The following is a 25,957-nucleotide window of genomic DNA, read 5'->3' as shown; positions in this document are numbered from 1 at the left end:
TTCTGTGAGCATGTGCATGTACGCCTTCAGAGAGGTCAAAGGGCAACTTGAGGAGTAGGTTTTTTTCTACCATATGGGTCCAAGGAACACAACTCAGGTTACATGTTATAGTATTATATTATAGTAAGGAATGGGATCTACCTCTAGGAAATATGCCCCCATTTCCTTCAGAGACTTAATTCAGTAGGGCAGGTCAACCATCTGACTAGGGTACCACCCTCAGGGAGGCAGGTTCACCTTAAGATAAAGTACTTCCCCTTTCTAGTATTTCCATCCTCTAGTGTAGTCCTTAGGAGCTGCCAAGGGGTTTGGCAGGGTCTGTTTGACCTACTGAGTCCTGACTTATTTCTTTTTCTTTTCTCCTTTCGTTTGCTTTTGGATCCTGTCCAGAGCCCAAGTATGCTTTGAAACTCCCTAACGCTTTGAGCTTCTTTATTCTTTTTTTAAGGCTCAACTCTCTGCCACTGGGCTGACCTCTTTGGCTTACTTTTTCCATTCACCTCCTCTGGGCAGCTGCAAGAATTTAGTTTGCCTACTGTGTGGTTTTTCTTTTAAACCCTAGTAAATTCTTCTTGCATTTCTGTTTGAGCCTGTTAATTTTTTCATTAAAGAGACTAAGAACCCAAGAGTTACACATTTAACTTCCTCCACATTGTATGGTGGCTCAACTGGAACTTCCCAAGATTTCTCTTCCGACTTTGTTCCTTCACTGACATCTTTTAGTTGGTGGAGAAAGCAAGCCTGCTGGTACAGACCTTCACCAGCAGATCTGTCACACTAGGCTCTAGATTCCCCTAGACTGTTCCTTATACCCTCGGGGAAGTCATACAACAGTCTACTTTCTACTCTACACTAAGGATTATAGATAGTTAGCAAGAAAAAAAAAAGAGTCATACACACACTCTGCTCTGACATGCAACTCAGAAGGGATTTCAAAGTTCCTTGAATGCCAAGGTTACTCTTCCGTTGAATTCAATTGCAAACAGATAGTGGGACCCATCACAATGAGTCTGTTACCCTTCAGGACTGTTGATGGCCACTGACTAGGGCTGACTGCCAAGGAAGGACTGTGCCTAGTTCTTAGGATTTGCAACTAACAGAACATGAAGGTTTAGACAGAACTAGAAGTCATAAATGAGTCTCTTCTATTTCCTAAAGCCCCATTTCCACAAACTCCCCTATCAACAACAGACTCCTGATTTGGCCACTGCAAATTCGGTGGATCAGCCATCAGAAGACCTCGCAAACTGACTCCTACCTGGGTGCTCCTCACACGAAAAGGCTAGACAAGGTGAGGGTTCTGAGCTTTCTCAATGTTCACCAGGAGACCAGGTATCTGAAGAACCATCAAAATAAATAAATATGCCCTCTGAACAGGTAGGTTCATGTTAAAGGGCTGCTGAACTGATACATTTTCCTGGATTAGAAAATAACTCACATACATGAAGCAAAATGCTAAGGGCTTGAAAAGTAAATTAGAAAGCCAGGCAAAAAGTAATGAGGTATATAGTAAGCTCCAACTCTGTTCTCCTTCTGTGGCCCTAGACCTGGGACTTAACCAGGAGAAATATTCAAACTACTAAAGTGAAAATAGAAAATGCGAACAACAATTTACAAGTAACATTGAAAACAAGACAGGTCTTTAAAACCAAGTCCTATAACAAGCTGTGTTCTGCATTCCTCCTGAAAGTGAGTCTCCAGTTCTGCCTTGCATCCAGGCATTCATACTGAAAAATCCTCAGATAGGCTGTTTTATACTTAAGCTATGATGGTTAAACTAGATCAAGTTTAGCACGTTCAAAAGCTAACAGTGAAGATGCACAGGAACACTGGGTCTGCTTTTCATTATTTAGAGACTATTGCTTTCTGTAATCAAGCTCATACAAGACCGTATACATTTACTATAGTGTGCTATCCCTGCACAGACAGAAAAAACTCAAGCTAAATGTTTCTAGACCAATATGGTTGTCATTTTCTGTTTGGTGTCAACTAAGCATAGTAAATTGAATTTTTTTTCCAAAGTTGACAGCATAGCCAGTTCCAAACTATTATTCATATGAATATTTTTACTAACACTAAAGACCAATAACAGCATTATATTATGCATCCATCGAAGGAAGAAGTTTTTGAGGTAGAATATCATATTCCCCAGAGTCCTATTCATTTGTGATATCAAACACTGGGGCTGGTACTCCCAGCTACCAGGGAGGCGAAGCCCAGGAGCTCAAGACTAACTTGGCCAGCATGATAAGACTCCATTTACACACACACACACACACACACACACACACCCTTGAACAACCCTGAAATTGTTCCTTTTGTTAGTTCTTAACAATGAAAAAGAAACTGGCAATTCATAGCAGGTAGTTAACTACTCAGGTGTCATCCAGGAAGTACATGGGATGCAAGCCACAAAGCAAGAGAAATTTGTGAACCTGTAGGGACTGGTCTGAGTTGGGGCTAAACCTACATTCTTTGCCAAGCTATAAACATCCTTACTTCATGTCTATAAGACACACACAAGAACCAACTATAGGACATCGCATATATGGAGTCAAGAAGAGGCATGCTCGGCTCAAAGCCCTGTGTGCTGTCCCGATGGCACTTCTCAGAGCTGCTCTCCCCAGTTATCGCTGGGAATACTATGTACTGGATACTCATAGGTGGGTCAAAGGCATGACTGCATCCGCAAATAACTGAGTGCCACAGAGCACACTGACACTGCCCCCAGAGGGTCTTGGCCTACATGTGGCTATAAGCATGGCTCTATATCCCTTTTCATTAGGCAAGGAATAAAACTCTTGCCTTCTGAAATTCTGCTGCTTCTCCTTAGCTAGAGCCTCACCACAGAAGGCTGGTGTTAAGACCATCCAGGGGAAGCTGTGGGGAAGAACACAGCCTGTTCCTCTCAAAAGCTTTATTCTATGAGATGCAGCAGAATGAAGCCAGAAAAGCCAGCAGTGTCAAGAATGGACAAAAGCTGCCACTGGTGAGAAAGGGTTGGTGTATAGCCAGATACGAGAAAGGGTTATGAGCAGAAGAGAGATCAAACAGTTTTCTAGGGTTCTCCCTGACCTGGTCAGACTGTTGGTGCTACAGTGTAGAAAATAATTTCCATGCAGGTCACTGGAATTGTCTTCATGTAACAGTAAGATATGGACTCCACACATATTAGTGTTACGGTCCCCCCACTACAAGGAAAACCAAATCCTTTGCAAAAACAGATGAGAGCTGTGACCACAACATCAGCCACAGTGCCTGGGCACACCAGTAATGACCTTCCTCACCTTCAATTCACAGGAACCAAGTCTACTCTGAAGTTTTGTGTGCTATAGTGCACAATAACAGTTTCCAAGAATGAGCTCTCACCAAGGTAGAAGTTGGTACTACAGAATTAATCTAACTGGGCCAATTAACAGGCCAATCCTAAAGTAATTGCTGTATTAAGGGATGGCAGATTGTTACTCTGATCAAATATTTTTGTTAATTTACAAATTTTTCAATAAACTTAAAGTATTTATTGAAATCAGATAATAGCTGACACATGATGAATTCTTACTTTAGGTATACATAGAAACTTCAGCAAGGATACTAGAAATACCTATTAATCAGCTGGGGGACCAAAAACTACTATTTATATGAATTTTCCTAGAGAGCAGTAGCTTTTTGTAGATTTGTAAAGAGGCTGCTTTCATATATAAAAATATCTGAAGACAGTACTATAATAGAAAGTAAAAACTGCATATGATAGAAAGGACAAGTAGCGGGCAGATGATGGTCAAGAATGCTTGACTGTCTGGGCACCTGTGTCTTCTATCTCTGGGCATCGGGTGCCAAGATGCTCTCAGTTCTGCTTGTTTCATTTGCTACACACACTTTCTTCTTTCTTCATGGTGCTCCTTTTATAACTCTCTGGATTCAGAATCTAACCCAAGATAACTACACCTCAAATTTAAAATCAATTTATCGGCCATTTTTGATGCTGCTTACTGATTCCTTACTGCATATTACCATCATGTCTTCTGCTTCATCATTTCATTCCCCCTACTTAACACCCCCCCCCCAAAAAAAATAAAAGTGAATGGGAATTCTGTTGTTGATGATGCAGCAGCAACCAAACCTAGGACTTCATGCATGCTAGGAAAGTAGTGTACTCTAAGTTAATGTACCCTTACCATACAAAGAACAAATTTTATTTCTTACAATTTACTTTTTTTTATAAGTACCTGCCATGTGATCCTAGTTTATATCTTCCTCTGGTTTCAAAACCACAACTTTTACCTGAAATAAGTCCATTGTTTTCTTATGTACTCTATGCTAGCAGTTTTTCTAGGCTCTACCCAATAGTTACTTGGCAACAGACCGGTAGGCCTGGCTTACTGTTAGGCTCTTCCTTGCTCTCTTACCCTCCCTGATTCCATAACCCCCTTCTCCCTCTCTGCCCTTCCCCCATTCCCTCTCTCCATATGTTCCTGGCTGGCCTCTCCTTTCCTCTTCTGCACCCCTCCCCTACCCTCAGCCTCTACCTCCTTCTTATCCCAACTCAACTCCCCCTCCCATGCCCTAAATAAACTCTATACTAAACCCATCATATGCTGCTATCTCAGGGGGATGGGATGCCTCAGCATTCTGAGGCACCCCGCCCACCTCACCACACCTCTCATACCTGTGTTCTACATAACATATTCTTGGCTTTTTTTTTTAAATAAAACACAACATTGGTGTACTCTACATATATGTTTTGAATTGTACACGTCCCCTAGAGCTTTGCTTCTCTTCCATCTCCCCTGTCCTTCCAGGGTCTTCACTATAAAATGAAAAGAGTAGCCATAAGAGCCAAGGAGGTGGTTCAGTGGTTAAGACCACTTATTGCTCTTGAGGAAGACCAGAGTTCAGTTCTAAACACTCAAGTCAGATGGCTCAAAACAACCTATAACTCTAGCTCCAGCAGATCCAACAGCCTCTTCTGGCCTCTGAGGGTAGCCCATTTATGTGTGCATACGTATAAACAGACATCTGCAGCCATGGTCTCACCACATTATGAAATACATGTTACAGCTAGGCAAGATGACTCATGCCTATAATTTTACCATTTGGGAGGTGGCAGTAGGAGTTCAAAGCCATCCTTGGCTATGTAGCAAGTCTGAGGTCAGCTCGGGCTACATAAACTATGCTACAAATTACAACAATAGAAATACAAATAAACAAAAAATCCTGCTTAAAAAAAAAAAAAGAAAAAGCTACTACACCAGTAATTCTAAGGATAAAGCTGGGTTTGGGGTGAGCTGTATTTTTTATTCAAAAAGAATCTATGAATTCTTCTGAAATGGTGATGAAGTTACAAACACAAATACAGTATGTGTGATCCTGTGTGTGTGTGCGTATTTGTGTGTTACTATTAAGTTTAGCATGAAACTATAAACGGCAACAGACCAATCTGCACTGCCTCATGTTCTAGTCTCCCATTCTACAGTTAAACTGCAGACTCTTAGAGGATTAGCTAGGATAATGTTCTTAATGTCTCTTATAGCATTTAACACAGATCTGTGCTTTCATTATTATATAAGCACAAGGCCATCTAGTTCAGTTAAAGTGTGCCTTGTAAAAATGAGCAAATAAATACCTTTGTAGAATGTTGAAAATACTTCAAATTAGAGACATGGATACTGCCATAGTTATTGAAAGGCAACGACATGATGCTTGCTGGTTCCCCTGGAAGCACTGTGTCATAATCCAAGCCCTAGGGTAGAGTACCAAGAATCCATCTCTCTCTCTCATCTCAAGGCTCTGGCTGATCAGAAGTCTGCATGACAGGGAGGAGGGACAGAGCTTGGACAACTGTAAACAACAGACAGAACTACCTGATTGTGATGATCGTAATGACAGATGACTTAGAAGAAGTGAAAATCTCAACAAAAAGGTTACAAATCAGAACAGAGAGAGAAGGAGACATGTTAACTCTCCAACACCTCTCTCTGTTTTGGGCCACACTGATGAATTTGGTGCTTCAGCATAAACCAAACATAGTTGCAATAAACAATTCCTTTGGTCTCTCTACTGGTTCCTGGGCAGCTGGAGAAAGCAACAGGGTCCTGCTATTTAGAAAATGAGGCACAGAGCAGACACAGGTGCGGAATGGCAGGTGCGTGTGGGAAGGACTAAGATTATGCAGCTGCACTTTCAACAAAAGTGAGCATTGCTGATAAGAAGGACAAAACCGATGGAGAGCACAGACTGGAAATGAGGAAATTGAGTCCTCAGGTCTAGGGAGGTGGGTGGACTAATGAGTCAGTAGGTATTATGAGGCAGTGAAGCAAATAACAAAGAACTCCAGGTCATCCTCTCACCTAAAACTAATATAAGATAGAGATGAAGGCACACGCTATTGTCCGAAACATGACAACAGTGAGCAGTGATGGGAAAGGAGGAGAGGAGGGCTGAGCTCACAGCAGAGGGAGGGGAGCAGTTGCTGCAGAGAAGCAAATGCTACTGGTCTACACTAGGACCAAAGGAGCACTGGTGCTAGGTGGAAATAAACAACCATTAGAAATAAAAGAGGACCAATAAAGCAGACTTAAAACTGCCTTAGTTTTTTGGATCCTGATTTACAAAGTCCATCATTAAAAAAGAAAACAATGACTCATAATTCTAATATAAAAGTTCTTAATATTTTCTAAGTGCCAATACACATGTATTCCCACTTACACATTTAAAAAATGGTACCACTACAGATAAAGTTCTGTGGCCTTATCATTTTCCCCCCATAACAAATGGCTAAATAAACACTTCCCTGTGTCACTGGTTTCTTTACTTCATTTTTAATGGTTCTACAGTAAATCCATCATATGGCTTCATTTAATCAATCCCTTATTACTAGATATTTTCATGAGTAGGATATTTACATTATTATAAATAATGCTACAAGGCACAACTTTTAAATGAACTGGTGGGTAGTTTGTGAATTATGGCCTAATAAATCAGAGGCATGGAACAACTGCTATTGCAGAGGAAGAAATGACTCGTTTTTGCACCCTTCTTCCAAGGTCAACCAGATGGAGCACACTGGCTCCTATGGACACTGTTGGTAAATACTCTTAGATTCAGGTGATTCTTTTTTTTTTTTTTTTTTTTTTTTTTTGGTTTTTCGAGACAAGGTTTCTCTGTGTAGTCCTGGCTGTCCTGGAACTCACTCTGTAGACCAGGCTGGCCTCGAACTCAGAAATCCGCCTGCCTCTGCCTCCCAAGTGCTGGGATTAAAGGCGTGTGCCACCACTGCCCGGCGATTCAGGTGATTCTTACATGGAGCCCACTCTTCCAATGCATCTTTGTTTTTGCAACTATTTATTTGCCTAAATCATCTATATATTTTGAATTATTGAATTTATCACAATAAACTTATATGGTATATTGCTTAACAGACATAAGACAGTTATAGAATTATTTACATTGAGTTATTTATTATGCAGTGGAACTGACAGCTAGTTCTAATCCTTCCTTCCAACATATGGATCCCAGGGAATCAAATTCAGCTGATCAGATGTGGTAGCAAGCATCTTTACCCACTGAGCCATCTTACTAGCCCAGTTACAGAAAAATGCAATGTGTCTTTTGAGTTGAGTGAAAAACCACACATATTTAGCAGAGTTTTTTTAGAAAATGCTTTTCCAATGTAAGCAATGCTGACTTGAACCGGCTGGGATCCTCTGGAGATTCAGCTCTCTGAACTTGATGCAAAAGCAGGAGGAATGAGAAGTAATCCTTCTCAATTTCTGGGTCTAAAGCAGGAGGGGTAACAGAGGCAGCTTAAGATAAAAGAGAAATGCACAAGGGAAGCTACTACAAGTTGAGAAACAAGGATGCTGGTAAATGAAAGAAAGCTATGAAGTGGATTCTCATGCAGCTATAAAACTGTGCATTGATGGATCAGTGTCTAATTACTCAAATTATCTTCCTTCTAAGAGATTTCTAAGGATTATAACCAAGTAGGCTGGGGATATACCTAATACAATCTCAGCTGGCAGAACCCCTCTACCGCCTGCCATTGCAGAGGGGCTGAGTCAAGCGAGCATCACGGGCTCCTGATTGTTTTCACATTAGTCAGGTGGTGGCTACTCAGAAGCAATAGAACCACGGAGCCAACTGTGGATGAAGGAGACCAGAGTCAAGAGGAAGAAAAAAGTCAAGCATGCAGAGAAATTTAAGCTTGTCTGCTTCATGCTTGTTCTCTTTGCTTATAACCATGGTTACAATTGCTAAAGTAATGAAGATTAAATCTGCCATAAAAGGTCACATAATGGGATTTGCTTTACAGTGGTTAGGAGTTGTTTACAGCTGTGTTCCTCAATCAGTTATCACGTCACTGATACTGTTTATTTCAGATTAAAATTATAGCTACTATATGATGGTATTCAAATCCATGGACATTTTCAGTAAGGACCAAGAAGTTAGCTCAGAGACAGTAAGAAGGTAAACAATGCACAAGCTCTACGACCGAACCAGCTGCACGAACTGAAGAATATTGACTGTGATCAGGTGGTCCAGAAAGGCAAGTCTGGAACAATGTCCTCTGAAGGAATACGATCAGCACAGACTAATTGCAGGAAATATTATTTAAGATGTACTTATTACCAGCTTATTAGCTGACCATGACTGGCGGAACTCTCTACAAACCTAGCACCCAGGGGAGCAAAGAGAGCGAATGGGCTCCAGCTTAGCCCCATTCCCCTGGGTCACCAGTGAACTCTCACAGCTTACATCAGAACCAGGGGAGGAGGAAAAGAAGATGGAGGGAGCAAGCAGATCCTCTTAATATCCTAAAGGAGAAAACTCACTGGAAATGGAGGCATTATACAGCTCTCCAGAAGTGGCCATTTGTGCTGCCTTAAATGCAGATTGATTACTGCTATTTGGATGTTGAGTGCATCATCTTTTCTGAAGAAAGGGAAAAAGCTAAATTTCCCCACACTCAGCTGTGTCTTCAAATCACTTCCCCACACCAGCTCTTTTAATGCATTTTCCTGTTATCATATCCACTTGCAATAGCTGATCTACCCTGCTCCAACACTGAACCCCTCCTCTGAATCCCCATCACGTGCTGAAGCCAATTAGCAACCTCATGACTGTAACACCAAACTGGAATCCAAAAATAGGGTGGGTGGGGGAATGCCATCTCCAGAGTTAAAAAGAAAGGAAGCCAGAAGGCTGTCTCAGAGGAAGGCCACTTTCCATTCCCACTGCTGGTTTCCAACCTGCTCTGGCATGAGGTAATACACCTGGTGAAGAGACCAGACAAGCATTCATCTACTTCTGCTTTCTAGGATGCTCAAGTGAAAAGCCAGAAGTACCTTGGTGTTATAGAGCCTGTAGAATACTCACGGAAGAGAAAAGCTGTTTTTTAACACTGTTCAGTAGTTCCAGTTTTATTCAAAGAGAATTTTCACTTGTTGAGGTCATTAGATTCAAAGTGAGACATCTTGGTTTATTTAAAGCTGTACCATTAAACTATTGAGAAGGTAAGAACAGAGGCTGAACAAAAATGACAAATTTCAAGGGGACATTCTCATGGGAAAATTTAATAGAAATGAGAGATGGAATAGAAAAAGATGTAAGGCAAGCAGTGTTAATAATAAGTAGGATGAAAAAGGAAAAGCTAAGAAAACAGGCGAGAAAGGCAAAGAAATAGGAAAAATAATAATATCTAGAGGTACCACTCTAGATATTTAATTATTTAATGCCCATCCATCTAGGATTGCATGCTTTGTAAAGAGTTCAATCTATTCTCTTTTTTGTTCACCACTATTATTCTCAATGCCTGTGACCCAAGATATAAAAGAGGAAGAGAGAGAGAGAGAGAGAGAGAGAGAGAGAGAGAGAGAGAGAGAGAGAGAATGAATAAAGAAAAGAAATGATGCTGAACCACTGCATGCAAAATAAAACATAGCTGAATCAACTGTCCCTTAGCAGCAAGATCTGCTTTCTTGGAGTATGGATAAACCCATGTGATCTATACTTCCTGTGCTGGCTGGTTCTGGGTGTCAACTAGACACAAGCTAGAACCATCACAAAGAAAGGAGCCTTCCTCAAAGAAATGCCTCTTTGAGATCCAGTTGTAAGGCATTTTCTCAATTAATGATCAATGGGGGAGGGTCCATTGTGGGTGGTGCCATCCTTGGGCTAGTCATCCTGGGTTCTATAAGAAAGCAGGCTGAGCAAGCCAGGGAAAGCAAGCCAGTAAGCAGCACCCCTCTATGGCCTCTGCATCCGTTCCTGCCTCCAAGTTCCAACCCTGCTTGAGTTCCTGTCATGATTTCCTCCAATGATGGACTATGATTTGTAAGTGCAAGCCCAATAAATCTATTCCTCTCCAACTTACTTTTGGTCATGGTGTTTCTGTTGCATCAACAGAAACTCTAACTAAGACAACTTGTGATAGAACATAGCAGTTCTAACATTTCATAGTACACAAATATTACAGGGAACACACATTTGAATTTGCAGGGAACACACATTAAAATTCCACAGTATACAGTGATGAAACTTGCTGCTTTTTCAGCTCAAGATCTTTAACAAATTGGTAATATGTCATACAAGTACACTGACTTCTTTCATTTACTAAGTCATAATGTGTTACATTGCTATTATTTATTTACTCTGTGTGTGTGTGTGTGTGTGTGTGTGTGTGTGTGTGTGTGTTGGGGGGATAAGAGGCCAACCCTTGGAGAGTTTGCTTTTTTGCTCTGTTGTGGCAGGGCAGTTCCTGTTTCTGTGTGGCCCAGCTGCATACTGCAGGCTCGGTGGCCTGTGGCTTTGGGGTGATTCTCTTGTTTCCATCACCCATCTCAAGCAGGAGTGCTGAAATTACAGATGTCTCTATCACATCAGGCTTTTAAAATCTGGGTTCCAAGTACTCAATTCAGGTGTACAAGCTTGTCTAGCAAGAGTTTAACCCTCTGAGTTATCACACTGGTTGTTTTGTCCTGATTTTATGCTGCTGAGGACTAGTCCTGACTTGAGTTCCTGTCCTGACTTCCTCCAATGATGGACAATGATCTGAAAGTGTAAGCCCAATAAACCCTTTCCTCTCCAAGTTGCTTTTGGTCATGGTGTGCATACTAGATATGGGCTCTATCTCTGAGCCAAAAGGTGCATTCTCCTATTCTGTTCATGAATCCAGCAAATGTGACACGGAAGGCGTCACCATATCTTTTCTTTTTGTTTTTAAAGGCATGACTTTTCCTATTCCTTGAGAGTCTATAGGAAACGTCCTTCTGTATGAGAACACTAGGAGAGCAGTTCTGACTGAGCATGTGTAGAACAAGGGCATTTCTATCCCAGTGGCCCTGAAAAACATTTCAGGAGACTTGAAATATGCATTCACTAAGTGATAGCTACCAACACATGGATACTGGCAAGACCAACGTGACCCCTTTCTCAGCAGGAGTCACCTGATGAGAGCTGTATCCATTATAATAATGCCCACTGATATTGGCTTAGCAAAATCAACAAGAGTCATCAACAAGCATCCAGCCTTTGATCAGACTCTGATAGAAATGCTAGTACAGTTTCCTAGAGTTTCAGGTAGAGAAGCCGACAATGGAAGAACTGCCAATCATACTGAAAAAAGCGTGAGGCTGGTGCCTGTGGGGTTTGGAGACTGGAGATACAGAACTCAGCAAGGCAGAAGCACTTGTTTTTTGTTGTTCTAAAGAGAGAGTTTGCTCAATCAGAAAAATGAGTTCTTGAGGGAGCTACACAACTCAGACAGGAGGCCAGGTTTGTGCTTGCCTCTCAGAGACTAAGGACAGCACCAGTTTTCTAAGCTTGCAGTGTGCCTCAAAGAAACAGAACATACATGAAAGGGTAAGAGAATACCTGCCCTTTTCTCTCGAGATAACACTAACTTCATTTGATATGTCCAGAATGAATCTAAACTCATTTAAATCTGCTCAGGTGATAGATTACTCAGTACAAGTGTTTCTCACAGTCAAGTTGGGGTATCAATTTCTTTTTTCTTTTCTTTTTTTTTTTTTTTTTTTTTTTTGGTTTTCCGAGGCAGGGTTTCTCTGTGTAGCCCGGGCTGTCCTGGAACTCTCTCTGTAGACCAGGCCTCGAACTCAGAAATCCGCCTGTCTCTGCCTCCCAAGTGCTGGGATTAAAGGCGTGTGCCACCACCGCCCGGCTTCAATTTCTTTTTCAAATATATAAATCCTACCCTGAAATCACAAAAGCTGAGATGAAAAAAGGGCCTTAAATGAGTAAAGCTCTAACTTTTGTGGGTTTTTTTTAATAAGCTACAAATTCTAAGAGATTTCTGAAATAATTAAAATGATACATTGAAAGTTGTGTATAGTAGTGTACGCCTTCAGTCTCAGCATCTCAAATACAGAAGCAGGCAGATATGTGTGAATTTGAAACCAGCCTGGTCTACACAATGAGTTCCAGATCAGCCAGGACTCCATAGTGGAACATTTGGGGGGGAGGAAGGAGCTTTGTCTTTTGTTGTTATTTATTTTGTGAACTAGGGTCTTATTGTGTAGACCAGGCTGGCTTTGAACTCCTATTCCTCCTGCTTAAGACAGTCAACTGCTGGGACTACAGGTATGTTACAGTTTAGAACATCATTGTTCTAAACAAACAGTTGGATAGCTACAGGAGAGAACACACATCAATGTCATTTCCCAGTTGTACAGACCCAAAGAAAGCAGGGCACTAGTCAGGCTTTGCTCAGACGCCAGACATTACTTCAACAAAAACCAAGTTCAACAAAAGCTCAGCGGGAAGGTAGGTGTGGTAGCCTATACCCATAACCAGCACTATCCACAAGGAAGCAGGCCGACCTTGTTACAATGTTAACAAGAAAAGTTCACAGTAATGGAGTCTACCACCAGGATGATAATTTCATGTTCGCTTTCTAAAATCAAACTGGATGTGTTACAGCAAATATAGGGGCTGGGATATGTGACATTTTATAGCATTTTCAGGAAAAAAAAAAAGGGGGAGGTTGAGGGACGGGCTTGGAAATACTTCAAAAGGAGGTAAGGGGCATCTCCTCCAGGAGTTAGATGCTCTAGCTAAAGCCTCCTCCAGCTAGCACAGCAAACCAACCCGAGACTAAACATTTGAACCATGCAGATAAGAACTGATATGGGCTGCTTCCTAGGGGTTCATGTGGAAAAAGCTGGAAATAAATTCAGGGATGTCGTGGGCAGTGAAAAAAATTCAGAGATGTCACAGTGAACCCTGGGTCAGGTGCACCTAAATTCTTTTTGTAAAAAACTCCAAGCACAAGCAACTTGGATCTGTCAGACCCTGGGACAAAAATAAAGGGCTTCTCAATGGAGCCCAGGAGAGAAACAGGGCCTGAGAGAACCCCAGGAAATGCCAAAACCTTATCTTGCCAGGACACGAGGTAATGAGGGAGGAGGTGGCTGATGACGGACACCTCAGCTAGAAAGGAAGGCTGCCTTTGGGGAGTTAACAGGCTTATTTGTTCTTTAAACAGAGAGATGTGGCTGTCTCTTGATGGGCCAGGCATTTGAGGCTTTATGGGGGTGGCCCATGAACAGACAAGCAGCTGAATAAAGGCTCCTCAAAGGGTCAGCAAGGGGAAGAGAAAGCAGAGGAGAGCTTGTTCCAAGCAGGCAAGTGATGTGCTGGAACACACTCTTGCTGGCTTGTGTGTTGGCCACACAACTTGATGTGGCTGGTGGGCACATCCCCTCCTCTCGCCTGGACGCCCACTGAGTGCCTGAGTATCACTACTCCTTGAGCTCCTATAGATAACCCAAGATGGTAGGAGCTGCAGAGCGCAGAGAAAGCTCATCAACTCCTAGGCAGGCAGCTGTGCTGACCCAAGAAGTCAGACAAGTTAACAGGATGTCCTTTTACCAGCTTACAATGTTTCCCTAAAAGGATTAATGGCCAAGCAGTGCACTGCAAAGCAAAGTCAGTGGAAGAACAAAGCTGTGCCACTGGAGATCGGAGCAGTGATAAGCAGAGAAAAGCAGGTAACCAAGGTCAGGGGCTGGGAAATCTGTGGCAATCGACACCATTGTAGGGAGAGACTTATCACAAGGCCAGCCTTGTACAGACCTGAGGACCTTCAGCGTGAATGACTGACAGGAATGCAGCAGATGTTACTAATTTGGTTTTTGCTAGAGCCTTAGCTATAGTAGCTCAAAAAAAATTTCCTTGGGAAATTAATTCAAATTGGCTTGGTTTACTACACAATGACTGAAGAAACGATAAACAAAAGACAGTCCATGTTGTGAAAGACTTGGGGTCAACACCAAAGTCTTCCTTGTTGAGGGGTTCTATTCATGGCCCAGAAAAGGAGTAAACAACTCACTAATGAAATCCACAGAGGACATTACGCTGGGAGGTGGAGAAACCAAACCAACTGGGCACCAAATCACACAGCAGAGTGCAACTGCTGTGGAAATGGAAAGCTAATCCATCCAGGGAAAACAGCCCTAAACTTGGGTAATATGCAACAGACAGGCAGGATGCAGGACAGAAGCAGCATGTACTAAGAGATCTGACAAGCCATGCATGAGTAACAGAGGCAAGGATGGGGACATAGAGCCAGTGTCATGGGTGACAAAGGGTGAACTGTAGGCAAAATAAAATAAAACAGTGTCAGCAGGTACATAGTTAGGGACAAAGACTGGCTTAATCATTTGCAAAACAAGCCTTCTCTACATGAAAAATCTTTTTGAATAGCTATAAAACCATTAGTGCCAACAGGAATCCTGTTCTCTCTTGACCCTCACGTCACCTGACTAGTGGCTAGCATCTAGGAGACGGCCTTGGGCCATCATCCCAGGGATCACTGACAATGGTGCTCCAAAAGAAAACCTACTCTAGCTCACCTTGCCTGTCTCTCATAATCCTTTACAGGGCCTGTGTTGCCTTTAGGCATGTCTCCTGGCCCTGGGGAAGTGGTTAATTTCTCTCCATTTACTCACCAGCAACAGTGCAAGGACCCAGAAGCCAATTTTTCCACTATCAGTCTGAAAGCAATGGCTTAACACAATTATCTCTACGCAAGGCAACTCACTGCTTTAGCAAGCAAGCATATTGTTGCATTACTTCAGCACAAAATCTGCACTAAAGAGGTTTGTTTTCTTCCTAAAACCCAAATCTCCTCCAAATTTCTTAATATATACATACTCATTAAACAACACTCACGACATCTTCATACTATGCCTATTTCTAACAATGTAATAAAAACCGACTCAGGCATCCCTTTCCTGAGCTCCTTAGCAGAGTCTGTCCATGCATACTTGCCTGTTAGAATTAAATGGTTCTTTGCAGTATGATGGACCCAAACCTGGAGACAGGGGTTATACATTCCACCTCGTGCTGGGTGATCCTGACACTGTGAATGCCTCACTTGTTCTTCAAATTGCATCAAGTCAGAATGACCAAGCTGCCTATGGGCCCACCCCGTGAATTCATTCCATCTGGTGGTGAAGTTGATGCCTGGATGGTGTTAAGAAAAGTGTACCTGCATTTTCCATCATGCGGGGTTGAACTCACTGTATTCATATAGCACTGGAAGGGAGAGAAGACCATCTATCTTTGATAAATACATATTCTGAATCTCTATCACATCATTACTGCATTACTATGATTTGAGACAGAGTCTCTACTTATCAGCAAGGCTGGCATGGAAGACACTGTGAAGCCTAGGCTGGAACTCAAGATTCTCTTGTACCACATGCTGAAATAATAGGCCTGGGTGCCTTGTTTTTTAATGGTTACTAATAAGCATTATATCAAAGGTCTGTAATAACCCATTCCTAGACAGGACAACTGAGAAAAGCCTACAAGAAAGAGTCAGAAAAGTCACACCAGCCTGACAGGCTGACCTCTCCACTGACCTTCTGTGTGATGCTCTACAGGTACTCAATCAATCAGGATGTGACATACCATTACAGGTACATGTTGGATATTATGACAATGCTCTGGGCCAAAGAGCAAGAGAAATGATGTCAGTGACAAGGTGTAAAACCAAAATTAGGTACTATGTGCCCAACTGAAGCCTTCTCTAATGGAATGCACAATCTCACAATGACCAAACTTCTAGAACTAACAGGTCGTAGCATCCACGAAGAACAGCTGAGTGAGCCAAACCCCGGCAATCACTCTGATACAATGGAGATATTTTGCGAGTCTACACGGACTGCATTGGTTCAGTTCTTACAACTTCTCAAGAATTTGGGAAACCACGAGACTACCAGCACCACTGACCAAAGTCTCTCAGAATATGAGCCAGGAGGAATGTCAATGGCAAGAAATCCAGCCAAGTACTATGCTTTCTTTCCATTGAGGTAACCAGCATAGGGATGAAGGACAAAAGGAAAATGTCATAGGGCTTCTCAAATGCTCTCCTGCCAGCTGTCAGAAGTGTTTTAAACCAAAACTCATTTCCTAATAAATGTTTTCATTTCCTTTGTACACAACAAAAGGTCTAGAGGTGATAAATGTGAAAGGAGGGAAGAGGAGGGTCAGGAAGGGGGTAGGAGAGGCCTCTGAAAGGCACAGAGCCAAATGCAATGCACACATAAGCCAGGCTTCCCTGACAGTGCCAGGAACGGGAGTGATAATCATAACATAGTTATCAGACATGATATACTCACACCCATGTTTCCTTTCTTTTACAATGTCAACACAGGGCGGTCACATTCTATATGCTGCTGACTGGGGTTGGGGGAGCCTAAGTATGCTTAATCATGGTTAGGCAGAAACTTCAAAGGATGTCTTTCTTGATGTCCACTGGCAAAAGCTGAAGAGAGAAATGATCCAGACTCTATCTGGATATTATTTCCAATGTACTCTGCTCAGCTGGAGGCACAGCAGTGACAAAGAAGGAAGTACTGCCATGGGTCCCAATAAGTTTAGCAATTTCACAACTTACCTGGCCTCTGCAGCCAGGAGCTCATCATAGTGTGAAGATCTCTGGTCATCATCCTGCCGGTATCTGATCACTGTGGCTAGGCCTTTGCTGACAAGGGCCTCAGCAATATTTCTGCAACAGAAGAGATAGGTCAATTAACACTGGGGTTACAGATGGGGCTCAGTCAACAGAAATAACAACAGTTAGCACCTGGAGGTCACAATGCTTTCTGGAGGGAGAAGCTGAGGATGTTAAGCTGAAGTCCAAATAAAACCGAACAACAAAAATCCACAACTCAGCCTTTTTCTTGTGCGCAGCATCAGATGCTGCATCAATCCACACACAAAACCAGCAGAAACTATCTGTAAGAAGCCCACATTAGGCCAGGCTATTTACAGACTGTTATAAACAAGCCACTACCCTCAAGAAAAGTCTGCTCTAAAATACCACGCACACAAGATAAAAAATGAGCACATAAAAGCATGACCTAAATTTCTCAGGCTCCTTCCGAGCCTATATAAAAGCTAGAAGATGCCTACTTGTACTGCCAGTGTTACAAACACTGGTGTAACACGATATTCAACATGCCTCTCTTCTCACAGCTCCAGACAGTAGATCTTCCACTGTAAGTGGGCTTGGAGAAGAGCCAGGAATGAACTGGGGAGAAGGAAAGGCAGAAAAAAAGGTATTTGGGTAGGGAGGAAAAAAAGAAAGAAAAGAAAAACAACCCCACCTCCCCAAAAACCAGGAACAAAGGAGGAGGAATAAAACCAGAGATAACCAGTTTTCAGCTGGTCCAACGGACTATATTCAACAACACTCCAACTGACTACAGACCTCAGATGAGAGAATCTGCCTTCAAGTTACTCTTGCGCACACTATGCCCACTACAGAATGAGACACACCCTTTTAGACTGTGTGCATCTCTACCCTGAGGATAGTGCATGGGAAATGGCACTCAAATGACTAATGCTGCTCTTTTCATGGTTTCTCCCCAGTTTGGAAAGAGAACTTTGATATGAAGAGCCAACTGAAAAAAAATTAACAATACCAATTTTTGGAAAGTAAGAGACATGATATTATTGAGGGAGAGTGGTGGTTATGTCTTTCTTTGTGTCTGTCATAATTACACCAAAGGCCCCACTCACACCATCTGGTATGCTGCCCTTTAGGGAGAGGGTACAGTAAGCAATAGGCTACTGTGCCATATGCTGTGATTTAGTACTGCTTGAGAATGCAGTTAACTCTTAGCACACTGGTGATCCACAGTAAGTAATAGTACGAGGTCAGTGGCAGCTCACCTAAGCAGCATCTGTTTAATCCAGTAAGGATTCTATTCATCTAAAACCCAGGAGAACAGACTTTTCAAAGAAGCAGCACAAAATATGGTGGTAAAGAAAGGAGAGAAAGATGTCGTGTTCTCATTATATGCCCCTCTGCTGCCTGTTTATCTACTGCCAGCACGATATTAATATCTCCAAACTGCCATGGAATTAGCACTTCTTAAAATCCACTCCCACAAATAGGCTGCTCTGCTGGCCACCCTGTCTCCTGAGTCACTGCGTAAGCGTGCTGGCAAATGCTGTCATTATCACAGAGTTGTGTTTGGCAGCACAGAGAAAGCAACAGCCCCAAATCAGCAGATGTAGATGTTGATTCATGGTGAGGATTTTAACTAAGGTTGTCACCAAGGAGCCCTACTAGGGCAGGAGAGTGGCTACACCCACCAAGGAGCTGTCAAGCTAGAAGGCTGGGGAGTGGCTTGCAAGACAACTCTACTTTTGACAGGCTGAGATGTCTTGGTGATTTTAAATGCCAAGAGAATAAAGAAATGTTTGTTACTGCATTTTGAATTACTGAGCATTGACATTTTACAGTCAATGCATGAGGTCTAGAGGAGAAAGCTGGAATGGCAGAGAAAGTAAGGAAATTTTCATAAGAACAAGTCCCAGTATGAAAATCTAGTGACTGCTAAGCAAAACAGTACAAATATTTAATGATCCAGTCCCATTAATGCACTCAAATTAATTCCCAGAATTACTGAGTACCTGCCAGGCCAACAGAGACCATGGGTACAGTCCTTCCCTACTCATCATCCTTGCCCTCCCCATCAGCAAACGTTTACAAACCAATTTAAGCCTGCCACAGGACTTCCTGAGGCCTTAGATTCCCAATTCACTCTACACTCTGCTCACTCCTTTCCTTTCCCCTCCCCTAAAGCTCTGCAGCTCTTAGCTTCTCTTCCTAATTACAGATTTCCCCTGAAGGAACAGTTGCCAGTGCTCAGCTATCGGAGAGTAAAGACACAGGAAACACAACAACCTCATTACCGAGTATTTACTACATTCCAGGCACGGGAGGGTCACGTGTGTTTCTTCTTGGTGATGAAGCATCATGCCATCACAGTGCACCCCTTAACTCACTGCTGATCTGCCTGACAACGTGCTTGCTCTGAGTGAGCAAGGGTCCCTGAATCCTGCACAGCCCTTTGCACAAGGTGGAGAGTAATTTTTTTGGTGGAATTATCTTATTTAGAATTAAAAAAAAATTCAGTGGAAAAATTACAGCAAGTTAGTTTGAAAACATCCAGGAAATTAAGATACTCTTTTAAGCATAAGAAGATCTCCTAGTCATTTTGTAAACACAGTACTGGAATTCTAAAAGGACTCTCCTAGCCAAGTTTGCCTAGCACAGAAAAAAAGGACAAGAGGTTTTTACGAGCTTTCTATCTCTCTCCCTTTTCTGTCTCTTTTCCATGATGTGAAACCACAACTGAAAACCGAATGGAAGAGAGCACAAGTAGACTTAGTCCAGATCTCGTATGTGACTGTCTCACTCTGGCTGGTAACAAAAGGCTAGGTAGATGTTCTAGTAAAAGATGGCTTCAAACCTAACATGAGTGCACTAATAAGGTGCCCAAGAAAATAAAGAGAAAACGTTAAAGCATATTCTATGACATTAGGTCGTTTTCTTGAGTGTGTCAGTAATTCTACCACAATTACAAGTCTGGTACAACGATGATTCATAATCAGCACATAAAGAGAGACATAACTCAGCCTTGGCTGTCTGACATTACATCACCTCTCTCTGTATTGGTAAAAAAGAGAATTAATGCTGGGATTGAAATGCTTTGCTAAACTAAAGACATTAAAGATGAACTGTTGTCATAAGGCAGAGTCAGGTATTCGTAGAAACGTATGGCATGGGGTCACATGCAGGTTTTTTTCAAAGTGTCTACAATAACGGGCATATTCCTCACCCACTCCGTTCCACACTGCATGCATATTATAGCAAGCCTAAGTTCCATCGGGAAGATAATTTCAAACTATGAGGTCCTAGATTCTACAAATGTGAACAAAGGTTCATTAAGCCCATGAAAGAGAGTAAGAATATTAAAAAAATAGAATTTTAATTACACAAAACTCTAAGAATTGGAGTATATTTCTGTCTACCTTTCCCATTGACTCCCTACTCCTCAATATTGAAAATAATAGAAAAATATATTAATGAGTAAGTTAATTGTCTACAATTGTTTGGATTGCTTCACAATATATGTGTATAATTCACAAGTCCACAACGTTCCACACAAGTTGCACATACTATACAAAGAAGAACCATCTGGAAACAAGTGCCTGACCTGTTTTGTTATCATCTCCCAGGTGTGGAATTCCTATAAATGAGGTCATTCTCCTACATTCACAAGAAATGAACAGACACATCAGTACCATCTAATCCAGAGACAACTGCCCCAATGGAATACTTACAAGGAAAAGGACCTACAGTCTTAGCTCCCGGGTATCCATGTATGATCACTGGTATGACCTAAGATCGTCCAGTGGGTACCTGAAACAGCACTAAGCCAAGCAGCAGCCAGTCCTCTGTATTACCGTTCCACATCTGTTACTTAACTTGTAGTGACACTTTTCTCATCATTATTCTCTAAACAATGACTTAGCAGTATTTGCCCTGGATTCATTAATTAATAGTATAAGTAATCTGGGGAAATTTCAAGTATTTGGCAGGATATGCATAAGAAATATGCAAATACTATGTCATTTTATGTGAGGGACTTGGCTCAGGATTCTATGGATTTTGATATGGTTTGTGGGGTACACTTCCCTACAACTGATTGCCCATGAACATTAAGAACACTTAGGGTATATTGGATGTTTCTGACTTTTTTTTTACCCTTACACATATGTACCTATGACGAAGTTTAATTTGTAGAACAGTACAGTATAGTGATGATAAAATAAATGATTAAGAATGTATTGTAATAAGTCATGTTAATGCAGTGTCTTAAAATACTCCTTTATGTTTCATGTGTTTTAGTTTACAGGAAGCACTTGTAACCTTTGGGCAGGCTAAGACAGTATTTGAAGCTACCCTGGCCTACAGTATGAGACCATCCAAGAGAAGTATGTTGTAGCTTTGTGTCCGCAGATCTGAATTGCCAGCCCCACTACTGCTAGGATTTGCAGGACCTAATAAGTCAAAAATTAATAATTACTTGAAAGGAAACATATGGCAACGCCACAACATTCAACTTGAAAATCAAGAAACCCACTAACTGCTGACTGAATAGGGAGGTAGCATATAGTATAATTCACAACCAGGGGCTCGGTTAAGATTCTGTATCTCTTTAATAGAACCATCCCTGTCTTTCTTTGACAACACGAGGTTGAATTTTGTTTTAGAGACCGTCTTGTTGTGAATTCCTTGGCTAGCCTGGAATCCACAAGCCTGCCTCTGTTCCCAAGAGGTAGGATTAAGGGCTTGTGCCACCATGCCCAGTAGAATCAAGATTTTTAAAGGAGATATAGGCCAGTTGTTTTGTCTCGTCTGTTCCCTTTTAATGAGACAAGTAGTGTAGATAACACAGCAGTGATGTTGTATTTGATCACTTGGTTAGAATAGTATCTGCAAGAGTCTCTACTGTAAGGTACTCTTCCTTTCTGTATTAATAGGCAGTTTGTGAAGAAGCACTGTGAACTATATAATTTTATCCCTCATCAGACTCCCAAGTTATTCACTGAGTTGGTTCTGATAGTGTCAACTCACAGGATCACATTTTATACACTTTAAATCTGCTGCTACTGTTCTTTGTTTTGGTGTTAAATTGTCCCCAACTTGGAAATACAGACATGCTGGCTTCAATCCCTTTGGACAGGACCCCATTAGTGCTGAGCATTTCCTTTCTTCTAGTAGGACATGTTTCAGGCTTATTTTGTACATTTTCCCTAGCTCTGGAATTAGCATTTATCTAGGAAGTCCACACTTATAACCTATTATTTCTACATAAATTTATTGAAAACCATATGTGACAGACATGAAAGCAACATGGATCTCTGACCATAGGAAGCAAATTGACTGACAGCACAACTACTGTGTCCTAAAAGCCATCACTGTTTATTTTGTTTTGTTTTTAAAGCCCAGGCTATGTTTCCCATCAGCTGCTACTAGGCAATAACAACCCAGCAGAGACATTAGGGCACCTCCAGTACTGAGAGATATGGGACGCCTCCAACATTTAATTTGAACTTGAGAACTTCAGCTATAAGAGAATGCCTAAGACAGAACAATTTACAAAGAAAAGACAGTTATTTGGCTCCCAGTCCTGGATGCTAAGAAGCCTAAGACTGTGGTGCTTGTGTCTGTCTAGGTACTTTATGCTGAAATCAGAACACCAAACAATCACTTTTAAAGAACCCATTCTGTTGAAAACTAACCGGTTCCGAGAAAACTATTAATCTAGTCACAAAGGCTCTGTCTTCATGATTCGATCACCTCTTATTAGGCCCTCTTTAGCAAAAATGGTGTGCTGGAAAACAGATTCCCAATAAGCAAATTTAGAAAGATACATTCAAACCACAGCAGAGTCACTACCAGACTTGAAAAAACTCTCCTTACTGCTGTCCCACAGTTTGGACTCCCCTTGTCCAACCCTCTTCCTTTTCCTCCCAGGAAGTGTTTGATCCTGGTCCCATAGCCTCTCACAGCTTCCTTCCCATTCTCCTTCAGAAGAAATTCTAGTTTCTCGAAAGTGTGGTCCTTCTTGGCATCTGCTTCTTGGGGAAGCTTACCAAAACAGCAGGATGTAACACAGTCCCTGCACAGTGTTCCTCCTTTCCATACTTTAACTCTCCTCATCTAAGTAAAAGGTGTGCTTAGTGTGCTTCCCTACAGGGTCCATATGCCCAACTAGAACCAAGCTGTATCACTGCTGTCACTTCCTCCTGAGTTGCTGTTAGGCACAAAGGCTTTGCCTCTGACCCACATTCCTACATGGATGTGTGCTTCTGCCACAGATTCTGCCCTGTGCAAATTCTATAACCTCCTCCTGGGCCTTGATACTTCAAGTCTGGCTATTCCCAGAGCAAATATGCCTCCTCTGAGTTCTATGTATCTTCAGATGAAATTTCTTCCATTTGTCTACAAACACCAACCAGACTAACTTTTCAGAGCTAAATTATGAAAAGACTGTTTCTCAAGAATGTTCTTACTTCATGAGTTAACTGATTAGACATGACACATTTAGAAGTCCAGCTATCAACACAGTCAAAGCTCATGCATACACAACAGGGACAATACTTCCCTCACTCACACTGTGACTTCCATGATTTGGTGCCTAGAAGTAGAGCTAGCTAAAATACGTAACATGAAAAATAGAAGCTGGGCTAAATGGATATAGACCTTCAGAGCAGGCAGGGGAATAATAATAGCTCACACCTCTACAGGCTAACCCCCTCCACTCTCCATCTGAAAAGGATAACAGATAGCACAGGGCTCCAGGCTCCCAGATTTTAATCAAGGTCCTTTGAGCTTAACATTTTTCCACTAAGAACCATCTGCATTTTATCAGTCACTGAGGTGCCCATGGAGATTACAAAAAGAGAATATTTTCCTTAAGGCAAACACAAGTGGGCACATATTTAAAATAAAGCAAACCTACAAAAAAATGCTTTTGCAATGCATCTTAGTGAACCTTAAAGGAAAGGAAGGAATGGTAATTAAAAGCTCAGTATATTCAGCACAGTCACCTCATCTGTGGGAAGAAATGCATCTCAAGTATATGTATGCATTTTCACACTCACCACACAACTTTACAATAATTTCAAGACTTGAAGGTCAAATGCCATGGACAACATGCATTACATGTTTGTATATTGTGCAATGTGAGGCATACAGCTTAGTCTTCTATCACCTACAATTCCCAAAGGCTACAACAGTATAATGCTGCTACTTCCTTTTTGTACACTGGCTGTACTTTTGCTTCAAGTTTGGGCATTCTTACAAGCACTGGCCTAGAGGCCCCAGAACTCCATTCAAATGGCCGATCTCACTTCTTTCTCATCAGCAGTTCAGACAAATGCTACAGTGGAGCCGATGGACACCAGAATCTATAGAGCTTATGTCTGTCTTTACAACTCAATTGAGGCAGTAGGAAAGCAAAGGTTCAATAAAGAAATTCAATGAAAGACTCAACGAATACATAGATCAGAAGATTCTTCAGAACATATGGAGGATGTGGGCTTTCTGTCCATATCAGTTATTTTTCTTGAGGCCATGAGAAAATACTGGACAACAGCTACTTCAGGCTGACAGTGTGAGGTTACTTAGGCCTCTGTGGTAGGAAAGTCAGAGCAGCAGAGGGTGAGGTAGCTGGTCACAATGCATCCCAGAGTCATGGAGCAGAGAGCACTGCTGCTCAGCTCGCTTTCTCCGTTTCACTCAGCCCCAGGGTATTGTCCACATTTGTGAGTCTTTCCATCTGTCAAACCTTTCTGGAAGCGTCCTCATAAACATGACCAGAGATGTCCTTCCATGGCTATCCTAAGTCCCACAGTGTTGGTTATGAAGGTCAATTTTGCTACTATTCCAAATGCTTAATGGCTCACAGTTCCTCAAAGCAGGCTCCATAAAGATCTTCTGCTCACACTAAGACCTCTAGCACTCATATTCTTAGAGGCAGGAACCCAGCACTTCAGGCTGGTGACAGACTTGGCTTCTCAGAGCTAGAAAAAAAATGTGTCTATAAAGGGTAAGAACAAAAATTCTGCACAAGACAGAATGAGAGAGACAATGGGCAAGGAAGAAGAAAATCTTACTGAATATTTTCCAACCAGACCTCAAACGAGGAGAAATCCCACAAAGTGATAGATAGCTTTTAAAAGCTAACAGGCTCACCTTTCACATTGCACATTTCTATAACAATGTCTTTGGTCTCCTAGTCTCTACTGGCTGAATGGGTCCCTAGCTTTACCCTTTTCCTACCCAGACAGCCAAACACTTCTCACACAACCCAGCAGCATGTTCAGACAGGGTATTTGTTTCTGAAGCATCACTAATTGGAAACACTTGAGGTGGTACACATCTTTTATAGATTTTCTAAATTCTCTAGCTCCGTCTTACCTACCTTTTAAAAAAACTTCCCCTTAAACTTACCTGGTTCTAAAATTGATTCAATTTGATTTTTAAACCTTTTCTATTTAATAAGTATTATCAGGACAGTCAGAGATCTCTTGGCAGTGTTAGGTGACTCTCTCAGCATTCACATACAAACTGAAAACAAAATAGAAGATTCAAATGCTTCTGTGTCCCTCGTCAGCTTTAGTAATGAGGTCAGGTGATGTAGAAGGGAAATCATAAACTATTAAGGGCAGAATTAAGGTATAAGGAGGCCTGCGGCAAAGCATCCACACTGGAGGTTCTTTGACAACCAGTAAAGAGCCTGATCTCAAACACCTCAATGCATGAACAGGCCAGTGTGATAATAGAACTCCTGGGCCCAGTGGCCAGGCTTATAATCACAGCACTTGGAGGCCAAGCCAATTCTAAGTTTGAGGCCAGCAGGGACTATAGAGCAAGAGCTTGTCTTCACTGCCAAGGGCTATAAAGGTATATATCCACTGTAACCTAGCAATTCAAATGCCATTATCATGGCCAGGTGTGTGAGGCTTACCTGTAATACCAGCACTCAGGAGAGAGTGGCAGGAGGAGGAGACCAGCATGCTCCAGGCCAGCAAGACCTGCACTTTGAAAGCCCATCTCAAGAAG

General features: G+C 41.9%; 1 protein-coding gene across 1 annotated transcript in view; it reads right to left on the bottom strand.

Annotated features, from left to right (window-relative positions):
* Positions 1-25,957, bottom strand: part of Snd1 (staphylococcal nuclease and tudor domain containing 1) — a 400,943-nt gene that overhangs the window by 172,491 nt on the left and 202,495 nt on the right. The window contains exon 13 of the mRNA XM_028762568.1: positions 16,922-17,032. Within this exon, the coding sequence (XP_028618401.1) occupies positions 16,922-17,032 (111 nt within the window). The remainder of the gene's footprint in view (positions 1-16,921; positions 17,033-25,957) is intronic.

This window comes from Grammomys surdaster, unplaced genomic scaffold (genome assembly GCF_004785775.1).
Source record: "Grammomys surdaster isolate TR1022 unplaced genomic scaffold, NIH_TR_1.0 134, whole genome shotgun sequence".
Taxonomy (NCBI): domain Eukaryota; kingdom Metazoa; phylum Chordata; class Mammalia; order Rodentia; family Muridae; genus Grammomys; species Grammomys surdaster.
The sequence above is the reverse complement of the archived record's forward strand: the minus strand, read 5'-3'. Positions and strand labels throughout refer to the sequence as shown.